The following is an 11388-nucleotide window of genomic DNA, read 5'->3' as shown; positions in this document are numbered from 1 at the left end:
CCCCCCCCATTTCGGGTTCTCCCACCCCAGGCCTCGCCCGCCCTTCTCACCAGCTGAAATGCCCCGTCCTGGACCAGTGCCCAAGCCCCCAGGGGGACCAGCCACAGACGTCGTGGGGCCCCAGAAGCATGAACACGTGGGAGCCCTTGTTGGAAAAGGACCAGCCATCGCAGGCAGCGCCAGCAGAGCTGGAGGGCGTGCCGGGCCCCACTGGGGTCACACAGTCGTGCAGTGTGCCCGTCCCCACCCAGGCTCGGGGCAGCCCCGACCCTCTCCCCCCACAGCTCTTCGCCTACCAGGGCCTGTGCTTCCCTCTCCCGGGGCGGCCTGGTCCCGCCAGCGTGGCGGGCGGTGGGAGATGAACCCCAAGATGCCTCCTGCACTTCGGCTTCCTGTCCTGGAATTTATGGCTCTAATATCCTCACCCCGAGGCTGCTGCGCACAGGGACCCGAGAGGCTGCAGAGTCCAGGGGTCAGGCCGCCCCCACAGCCATCACCCTGCTGGTCCCGGGCAGAGGAGAGGAGAGGGCTGCCTGGATTTCACTCCCTGGCACTCGGCGCGTTTGGAATGTGACATTAATCATGAGTTTTGTGGAACTGCTCGGGTCCTGAAGCGGGAGGGTGCTCCCCCAAATGTGTCCCTCTGAAAGGGACCAGGGGACCAGCCTTCCCTCCCTGGGGCACCAGGAGCCTGTGGGGCACATCCCATGCCCATGGTCCCTCCTGGCCTGGGAGCTTTGCTGCCCCGTGTGGAGGTGAAGCCTCAGGGGTGGAGCCTTAGAACCCGGCCCGCTCATGTACTCATCATTTTGAAAGTTGAGGATTGAGAAGGGCACAGCTGGTGGTTCTCCTGAGGTGGCGGCCAGATATCTGCTGGAGCTGCCACCCTCCAATAGCTCAGCTGGGCTGGGCTCAGCCTGCTCCTGGCCTGGGAGCTTTGCTGCCCCGTGTGGAGGTGAAGCCTCAGGGGTGGAGCCTTAGAACCCGGCCCGCTCATGTACTCATCATTTTGAAAGTTGAGGATTGAGAAGGGCACAGCTGGTGGTTCTCCTGAGGTGGCGGCCAGATATCTGCTGGAGCTGCCACCCTCCAATAGCTCAGCTGGGCTGGGCTCAGCCTGACAGCCAAAGTGACTTGGCCACACAGCGTCTCCTTCGTGCCCGCTGCTGATTGGCTGGTGTCCTGTAGCCCCAAAGATCTCAGGGAGCTCTATCAGGAGCTGGGCTCACTACATGGCATGGCTTCCCCCAGAGCAACATCCCAAGGATGCCAGGCAGAAACTCTGTACCCCTCAAAACTACCAAAGAACACTAGCACTCAGCCCAGCCCAGACACATGGGGAGGGACCTAGATGCCACCTCTCAGCAGGAAAAGCATCTGAAAACTGAGAGCATTTTAAAAGCCTCCACTACACGTGTGTATAGTGTGTAAACCAGCACCTGGCATATAGCCAGCCCTCGGTCTGTGTTTGTTATGTGGTAGAGCCACAAATAACAAAAATGGTCTGAGGATGAAAAACGTTGTATTGAAACGTCAAAATAAGGATGGAAATAGCAACAAAAAATTCTGTAATTCGAAATATACTCAGCCACAATCGGTAATCATGAAAGAGGAATTTGATATGCCTGTAGGATGTGCTGGTTCAGAAATGTAAGATTTTGCACAAGCAAAGTAGAGACGTTCAAGTAGGAAGCACCCTAAACCCCTGAAGGACAGCCAGTCACACCTGTGACCACTGTGGGCTCTTTTGCCAGATGTGCAGGGGTGGCTGACAGCCTCTGAAATACTCACATCTTTTAACCCACAAAACAATAAAGGCACAGCTCTAGAAAAATAAGAGTCTTTCTAGAACAAGTATAAAATAAAGCTTTAGCCAGGTGTGGTGGCTCACACCTGTAATCCCAGCACTCGGGGGCTGAGGCAGGAGGATCACTGTAAATGTGAGACCAGCATGGGCTACATAGTGAGTTCCAGGTCAGTCTCAACTACATAGTGAGACCCTGTCTCAAAAAAAACAAAAAAAAAAAAAGAAGAAGAAGAAGAAGAATAAAATAAAATAAAACTTTCCAGTACACAATGACCTCTGTCACTAAAAGCAGAAAAAGAGACCCAAAACACAGAGATGTCACTCCAAGTCTCTCGTCAAGTGGGAAAGCCAGACCAAAGCCATTCCATTATGGCTTATTATTATGACACTTATGAAGCCAGCCACACCATGAGTGAACAAATTAAGCTATCGATAAATTGTTTTTTATCTTTTATCAAATAACACTCATGGGAGAAGGGATCATGAAATTAATGGCCAACAGTACAGAAGACTGATAATTCTCACACATGCTTACTAGCAGATATTTCACTCACAGACACACAAAACAGATGGAGGGCAAGGCATAGCAGATTCTGGCACATGGGCAGGACAGTGTGACAGACAAACCCACCTCTGTCTCTTAGCTGAACCCTGGCTGTGTTGAGAGAGGCAGTGTGCCTTGCTCTAGGCCCATCCTGAGAATCTGGTTTTCTGATTTCCCAGTGGCCCTTGCAGCTGATTTAGCCATGTGACTCAGTCTGACCAATGAGATCTAAGTAGAAAGCAGCAAGTAGATTCCTAAGGAAGATTTTTCTTTTATAAGAAGCCAGATATGGATGGGGCCTGATAAGTTAGGGTTCTCCAGAGGAACAGAATCAATAGAAAATATATGTATAATTATGCATAGGAATTTATTAAGTAGCTTACAGAATCAGAGGCAGAAGTGCACCATAGCCTCCTATGGGCTAGAGGGTTGGAGGATCCAGTAGCGACTCAGCCCAAGAGACTGGAAGCCACAGAACAAGAGGGATCAGTACCAGTCCAGGTCAAAGGCCTGGAAGCTCACTAGAAGGTTGCCAGTGTAAATCGATGTTGGAAGGTTGAAGAAACAGGAGGCCTTGCAGCCAATGTCCAAAGGCGACTGAAACAAAGGTCATCCCTGCTCAGGAAAACTGGAGCTCCTCCAAACAGACACATTTCTTTCTTCTCACCCTTCTTGTTCTATCCAGGGTGCAACTTATTGTTTGGTATGACCCACAGCCAGTGAGCCTTCCCGCCTCAGTCAGTCATCCACTGACACAGCCAGAACTGTGCTTTATTAATCTGCAGGGCCGCACTTAATATGTTCAAGTTGACATCCCATGGTTAATGATCACAAAGCCCCACATTTCTTCCGCCTTCTTCCGGCACGGAAGGCTGGTGTAGCACCGGAGCCGCCTGTGGCAGCCATCTTGTCCCACTCTGGCTTCCTGTCCTGTGAGGAAAACAGCCCCCAGCGGGAGACATGAGGCTCCTCTGTCCCCAGACCTCCCATCTCTCTCCCCATCTTCTCTCAAGCAATCAACACTCTGGGTTCCCATTTCCCTGGGGAGCCGAAGCCGTCAGAAGAGGATCCCTGATGCCCACATTCCTCCTCCTGAGGCTGCGCTGGGTCCCTGCCCCTCCCTGCGCCCAACTTCCCTGTTTCTGGGCCCTGTCCCCACCTCTTCCTCAGGGTGCTCCTCTGCTCCCCCTCATGCTCATCCATGTCCGTTTCTCCCCCTGTGGGGTCCCGCCCACTGCCACACACCAAGTGCTGCTACTTGTCACTTTAGCGAAGCCTGTCCCAGCCTCTCCATTCCTTCGTAGGAAGGACGTAAACCCAAAAGCTGCCTCCTTTCACTGCAGTTCCTGTCTGTCAGGCCTCTGCAGTCAGAACACGTCCCTCTGGACCATTGAGAGGATTGTTGTTGAGGTCCAGGGTCCCAAATGGCCAGACGTGCACCCTCCCTCTGACGGCAGCGTCAGCAACCTCGCCCAGTGCTGACTCTCCCTGCTCCTCCTATCCTCTCCTCGAAGGGGAACTCGATGAGAAACAGGAAGTCTGTCATCCTGTCACTGCTGAGGCCTCCCCACCTAAAACAGCACTCAGAGGCAGTGGGGCTCAGCGCTGTCACTGCACCAAGGAAGAGCCCACCGGTTGCCTCCCAACATCTTCCATAGCTGCTTGCCAGGAAGATAGGTTTGGCCACGTGGCTGGATGAAACCAGAACCGAAGTGTACAACTTCCCTTCCGTGCTGCCAACAGGAAAGGTGAGTGCCTCCCCTTTGCTTCCCCACCTTTTCCCTTGGCTGAAATGCAAATGCAATGGCAGGAGCTGGGGCAGCCATCGTGAGCCAGACTGTGAGCCATCTGCGGGTTGCAGAAGGGAGGCAGGTAATGAAATAAAAGCAGCAACCTTATCGGCTCTGGTCACACCATGCTCAGATGGTTACAGAACAGGGAGGTAAGCATCCACCTTATTCAAATCACTGTCGCTTTGGCCTTGGTGACCACGAGCAGACCTGCACTCTCAGGAAAGCACCAGAGCGGTTGCAGTTGGGTTTTCCACCCCTTACAAAGAGATCTGTGTCTAGGTAAGGGAACGACCAGCACAATCTCTCTGGGTCTTGTTCCTCACTCAGCCCCAGTGCTGCAGGGTAAGGTGACAGTGACTCTGTGATAACGAAGACGGCGATCCAGGATGGCACTGCACAGGCACTGCCCTGGGGACGGATGGCGGCGCTTGCTCCGGGTGCCAGCACTGGCACTTCTGCATGACGAGCAGCTGGCAGGTGACAGTGCCCACTTCATCTCCATTTGGTGACAAGAGAGAGGGAGGAGACGGGACTGAACCAAGGCCACTGAGCAGACAGCGTCGTAGCCAGCTGCCAGAAGGGATGCAGGACACAAGTCTTCTTTCTCAGCCTGTGTGATTCTTGCTGCAAAAGGAAGGTGCACATCAGGCTTTTGGAAAGGAGAGTCATACTTAAAAGTCCTTCCCTGTGACAAAAGTGCCTCCAAAAGCCAATCCTCTGATCTGAAGAAGCAGGACTTGGTGATCCCATCATCACCTTGAGCAACCCAACTCCATCGTGTTGGGGCTAAGGTTCCATATTCTTTTCTTTTCTCCCCCCCCACCGCCAGTCCTGGGGATTGAACCCAGCACCTGTGCACTGAGTGAGCTATGTCCCCAGCCCTCTATTTTTTGTTCTGAGACAGGGTCTTCCTCAGTTTTTCAGGCTGGGCTTGAACTTGCCCTCCTGCTGCCTCAGCCTCTCAGAGTGCTGGGATTACAGGTCTGTACTGTCACACCCAGCTTCGGTCTTCATATCTGAGGGACAGGTGCCAGGACATCGTAGAACAAACTTCCTGACCCCCGAGAGGCTGACACTATCCCAGCACATGACGTTTTTGTGCAGCTCAAGCGAGGAATCAATGACACAGCGTTGAGCGTATGAAAAGCCACATCCAGGCACTGCTGCCAAACAAGCAGGAACTTCTCCCATGTGAAATTTGACCAAAGCCAAAGCCAGCTGTTTGTTCCCCACAATTCTCCGGCACTCTGGTGTCCTCTTCTAAAAGGAGACTTCTATGAAAAATTGCTTCTGTGTCACCACTGGGGCCATGTCCAATCCTCAAAGCCCAGGACAGCCTGATCACCCCCCAGACACCCTGCAGAAGTGGATTGGGTGCTTTATTTGGAGTCATCAAAAGGAAAGGAAAGGAAAGGAGGCGGAGCCAGGGATTTAGCTCCCTGGTTCCGCCACCTGCTTCAAAAGCCTAAGGTCCCAAGTTCGATCCCCGGTACCAAAAAAAAAAAGGAAAGGAAACAGCAGCCTGGATTTGAGACTGAGCCGCCAGCTACACTCCTTGGCTTGGGGCTGCACACAAGCCATTCTGTGGTTGTCTAAGGCCCCACTGTGTGCAGGGACTACAGAGGACCCACTGTGTTCCTGGAATGATGGTGGCACAAGAGGAAATAGACAAACTCCAAACCGGCATCACTAACAAAAACTCTGTACTCATTAAATACAAAATCCCGGATTCCTCTTCCCCCAACCCTTGGGAGCTAACATTCTCTCCTCTTTCCATAAATTTGAATATTCCACCCACCTCCTATAAGTGGAATGTCCAGTTTCTGTCACTTAGCGCAAGGTTTGGAAGGTTCATCCTTATCACTGTATATGTAACATTTCAACCTTTTCTAAGGCTATGTAATAGTCTGTGCTTCCGTACCATGCTGTGCTTATCCAGGCCTCCCAATGATGGGCGGGTGGACCACTTTGGGGGGCTGCCGTGGACACAAGTGGGCAAGTGTCTATCTGAGCCCCTCCTTCAGCTCCTTCAGACAAAGCCTGGGAGTGGAGCTGCTGGTCATGGCCATGTCATGGCTTAAACATGAAGAGTCCCTAAAGACTCCCATATAGAGAGCTTAGTCTCCAAGGCAGAGAAATTCAGAGGTGGGGTGGGGGCCTAAAGAGGTGACTGGGTCCCAAAGGCACTAACCTCATCAGTGGATTAATCCACTAGCCAATGGGCTGGTAGGAGGAAGTGGGCCCCTGGGGCATGGCTTAGAAGGGTACATCTCCTTTTGGGTTTCTTCCCTCTGCTTCTGGGCTGCCATGGTTTGGGCAGCTCTGCATCACCAAGCTCTTCCACTATGATGTTTCTGTCTCGGGCTGGGCAGCCATGGACTAAATCCTCTGAAACCGTGAGCTTACTAAACCCTTTCTATTTTAAATTTTTATAATGTCAGGTATTTTGTCCTATTAGTGAAAAGCTGACCAATGTGCTTTGTGTTTAACCTTCTTTTTTTTTTCCTTACCATTACTGGGAACTGAACCCAGGGCCTGGTGCCTGCTCTCACTATAACTTCTTAAGGACCTGCCAAATTTGTCCTCAGCAGCTGTGCAATCTTACATTCTATTATTAAGTGATGTGGGGGTCTTTAGCTATGACAAATCTTTTCTTACTTGATCTAGAATGGGGGTCCCATGGGTGCCCTGCGTCACTCTGTCACCCATGATATCTCAAGCCGAAGCGAGGCTGCTCCAGTCATTTCCACCCCGAGGTTCTCGGGTTGAGGACCAAGAGTCTAACGTCCTGTCGTGCTCAGACTGTGAGGAGTTTTGCTCCATTCTGAGGTTCCATGGGACAGGGTTTGGAGCGCTTCTCCGGGCCACCGCAGTGGATGAGGATCAGTCAGCCATATCCCCCTCACCGCTGTCTCCGGAAGAGGTCACTGGGGGTGAGGCATCGAGGGCTGGGCAGGAACTCCTTAATAAGGAGCAGGGTTGAGGAACTGGAAATGGAGAGGGAGAGGCAGACACAGGGACAGATGAGCGAGAGCACGAGACCACTGGAGAGAGGCCAGCAGTCCTAGGACCCCATCTGACGGCTGGGAAGGTGCAGTGTCAGGGAACAGCCAAGAGAAGAGAAACTCAGTCAACCATTCAACAAGCACCCACTGCACATAGCCTGGCGGGGTGCTGGGCCTACAGGAACAGGAAGCCTCCACCCAGCCTGTGTTCATCCTGTGTGTCTCTACTCTTGTCAAGTCTGTCCAGTTTGCCGATGACACCGAGGAAACCCCAGACCAACCCTCTATCTTCCCTTGCTCTGAGTTCTTGGCTTTTCCCGCCCAATTTAGAGGTCACCAGCTGGGCAGCAGTCCCCACCAGCTCTGCTGCGTGTCCTCTGCGTGATGACATCAGCAGCTGAACACCAATCCCATGAAGAGCTGGAAGTCCAACTTCACGTGCACAGACCATCAGTTACATCACGTTCCCCATCCTCCAACCCCCTGCTTCTTCTTTTTGGCTGGGGGTCTGAGATAGGGTCTCACAATGTAACTGAGGCTGACCTGGAATTCATTCACTATGTAGCCCGGTCTGGTCTCGAACTCAGAGAAATCCTCCTGCCTCCACCTCCCGAGTGCCTGGATTACAGGAGTGCGCCACTGTGCCTGGCTTAACCCCCTGCTTCTTCTTCTTCTTCTTTTTTTTCTTTTTTTTTTTTTAACGTTTTTGTTTTTGTGGTACCGGGATCAAATTCAGGCCCTCGCACTTGCAAGGCAGGGTGCAGAACCACTGAGCCCCATGCTTCTTTGTCCTGAACTCCATCCTCGGGGAGGTAGATCTAAGTCTTCCTGCTCCTCATGCTTGACTGCCTCACGAGTAAATTCTTTGTTTTTTCCAAAACTCCTAATTTCAGCAGTGGGCCTACTGGACTGAAAGCAGACGGGCCTGGTTGGGTAATACCAACCAGGTCACCCCAAAAGACTCATCACTCTTCAAGATGGCCACCATTCCTTAGAGGTCACCCTGGGCAGCCACAGTCAAAACACTTGCCACAGATTAGCACTGGATCCTCACAACTGTGTAGGTGAGGTAACTGCAGCTCCCAGAGGCTAAGTGGCTTCTAGAGGATGACAGCTGGGAAGCAGAAGAACCTGTATTCATCACCCCAGAGTCCTCTCAGAATCTGAGCGCCTTTTCTGAGGACAGTGAAGGTGACACCCAGGAGGGGGCTGATGTCACTCTACAAAATCTGCCATCTCCCAGAGTCCTCTGAGGCCTGGCCCATCCCACAGATTTCTCCCTCCCATACTTGCCTCGGTGTCTCAGGATCCTCCTTCCTGCTGCCCCAATTCCTGCAGCGCACTCCCTACCCTCCACCGCATGACCTTCAGGAACCGTGGCTGACACGCCCAGCCCACTATGGCAGCCTTCCTGGACGCCACATCCACCCAAGAGCAGTGCCACCTCCTCGGGAGCCCTGGGGCCATGAGAACAAATGCCCTTCCGTTTGCTTTTGTCACACAGAGTAAAAGAATGTGGAAAAATCACATTCTCGGAGGAGCCAGCTGAATCTTAATCTGAGACTCTCCATCCAAAAACCTTGGAACCATCCTCTCGTGGGATCCCGGAGTTAGGGTCTGGAGGTCCCAGGTCTGCACGCTGTCTCGACCAAGGTCTGGGCTGTGGCTGATGTCATGGAGCAGGGAGGGCTGAGGGACTGAGCAGTCGGGGAGGCAGGAAGCTTTGGGGTACAGAGACTGGGGTGGGGGTGGAGAGGGAGGCTCAGCCTGTTGTCTCGCTAGAAGAAGCAGTGGGCGGGTGCGGCCCAGCTCTGTTACTGATGGTTTTTAATTATGTAAATCAGCCCAGGGTCTTCGCCTGGCACCGACTTGGCATCCATCAGCTGGCAGCAGAATTAATCAATAAATAACCAGCTGCATGGGGCCCAGGCGTGAGCACCCGCGACACCCCCACACCCGGCTGGAGGGGTAGAGGGAGTGTAAGACCCACAGCTCACTCTGTCGAACAGTTGCACACACAGACACACACTGCATGTGGAGGCAGCTTTGGACTTGCACACACACACAGGTGGACCCACCCGCGTGCCCAGAGGGACATGTGCAAGTCACACACAGCCCTTCAGCCACAGCTGTGCACACCCAAGGGCCCAACAGTAGGGAGTGAGGTCCTCACCCCAAGCTCACACTGGTTCCCTCTCAGTCCAAGCACAACCACACCGTCTCACCTCTGCGAACACCTGTGAGGCTGCTTGACCAGGCTCAGGCCAGGTCTCACAGATGAGGAAACTGAGACCGGGAAAAGGATATTTGCCAAGGTGGTGTCCAGGGGTCCACCTCCCCGACCTCCAGCCCCGCTCAAAGATGCACAGAGGCTTGTGGCCCCAGGGAGCGGGGGAGAGAAGGGTCACTGAGGCTGTAAAGCCACTGAGGCAAGGCCCTCTCTGAGAGCAGAGCTGTGGGGTGGCAGCCGTGAAGCTGGAAGCCTGCTGCTCCTGGAATCCCTGATGGATGGTTACATCGCTGCTGCAGGCTCACACACACTCCCCCGTGCTACCCGTAAATCAGCCCCTCGTCTGGGCCTTGGCTGTTTCTTGATCACATTCCAGCACCGAGGGGAGGGGGCTCCCCACTGCTGATGGCAGGAGGAGGCTGGCAGGGAGAACTGTGAAATTAATGGAAAGGTTTCCTCTTCCTCCTTCCTTCCTCTCTGCCTCCGGCTGTCTGTGGCCTCAGCTCCACTATGGCTGGGGCCCACTAAACACTGAGTGAGAAATGTGCTATGGATGTCGGAGGCTGCCAGCATGAAGGTTCCCGTCCTTGGGTTGAGAACGGCGCAGCACCAACTTCCTGTGTCCCTCAGGGTAGGACCGGGGTTTCCCGGCAGCCCCTGGGAGGTGGGGAGAGGAAATAGGAAGGGCTCTTTGTGGCCAGCGTAAGTCTCTTGGATCTGGGAAGCCAGGTGCCAGCTAGGATCAGCCTTTGGGAGCTGCCCACCCTGTGGAGCAGCTGGAAGCTGTGGGCTCTAAAAAGCCCAGGGTGACACTAGTGGGACCTTGAAGCCTTACAGAGCAGTAGCCGGGGACTCAGCCTCCAAGATCAGTGTCTGACACATGTAGTTGTGTGGCCCAGGACAGGCTGCTTCACCTCTCAGAGGCTCAGTTTCCTTATGTGCAAAGTGGGATGAGCAATAGAATTGTCCTCATAAACGGATGGACGTGTGTTCTTCAGAAGAGTCACTGGCGAGGATAGAGTTAAGTACTGTAAAAATTACCAGTTGTTACGATTATTGAAGACTCAGGTTCTCATATGTCCAAATCCCCTGGGGAGCTTTTAAAACCCAGTGTGCTGCCTCGGTTGGTCTGGGGAGGGCCCAAGCCTGACTTTCCAGCAAGTTATCAGCCGATGCTGGGCACTGGTGTTGCTCACGGACTCCCCATCCACTCTCCAGCTAAGGGCCAGAGGGACAGCCAGTGCCCAAGGCCGCAGGGACGAGGGTGCAGGGCTGTGGGCAGGAAGGGGAGGGGCTCCACCCTCACCCCCATCTGCCCCCTTCCACTCCACTGCCCACCCCCCCAGGACCAAAAGGGTAGAATTTGCCTTCCCAGCCGGAGGTAATCTTTTAATCTCTCTGGTTTTAATCTTATAGCCCAACATAAACCCAAATCCGCACAGGGGAGGAGGGGAGGGGCACAGAGCTGCTGTCCTGGGAGGCAGGTCATCTTGGCTTTAGCCTCTCACTTCACCACAGACCTCCCTCCCATCTTCTCTGCCCCCTGCTCTTGAGAGAACTGGACTAGGAGGTTGACAGCAAGCGGCCAGATGGGCTGAATGAGGTGGATTCACTCATTAAAGGGACTCTTCTGTGGTGGCCCAAACTTTCTTAAACAGGACACAAAAATCACTAACAATTATATTATTAGCAATTATAAATTGGTCTTCATTGAAATGAAGAACTAATGAAAGCCAGGAATAGTGATTTACATCTATAATCCCAGCCTTCAGATGACTGAAACAGGAGGATCTCAAGTTCAAGGCCAGCCTGGCCTGCATAACAAGACTTTCCCTTTAAAAATTAAATTGAAGAGAGCCGGGTGTGGTAGCGCAGGCCTGTAATCCCAGCACTCAGGAGGCTGAGGCAGGAGGATCACTGTGAGTTTGAGACCAGCTTGGGCTACATAGTAAGTTCCAGGTCAGTCTCAACTATACAGTGAGACCCTGTCTCAAAAAACCAAAAAAAAA

General features: G+C 53.2%; 1 protein-coding gene across 1 annotated transcript in view; it reads right to left on the bottom strand.

Moving 5' to 3' along the window:
• Positions 1-4667: 4667 nt before the first annotated feature.
• The window catches only part of Mfng (MFNG O-fucosylpeptide 3-beta-N-acetylglucosaminyltransferase), a 38460-nt gene continuing 31739 nt past the window's right edge, over positions 4668-11388 (bottom strand). Inside the window, exon 8 of the mRNA XM_033766244.1 lies at positions 4668-4768. Coding sequence (XP_033622135.1) covers positions 4750-4768 — 19 coding nt within the window. The 3' untranslated portion in view covers positions 4668-4749. The remainder of the gene's footprint in view (positions 4769-11388) is intronic.

Source organism: Fukomys damarensis, unplaced genomic scaffold, assembly GCF_012274545.1.
Source record: "Fukomys damarensis isolate Sample0158 unplaced genomic scaffold, DMR_v1.0_HiC HiC_scaffold_19, whole genome shotgun sequence".
Classification (NCBI taxonomy): domain Eukaryota; kingdom Metazoa; phylum Chordata; class Mammalia; order Rodentia; family Bathyergidae; genus Fukomys; species Fukomys damarensis.
This window is presented reverse-complemented; position numbering and strand designations above follow the sequence as displayed.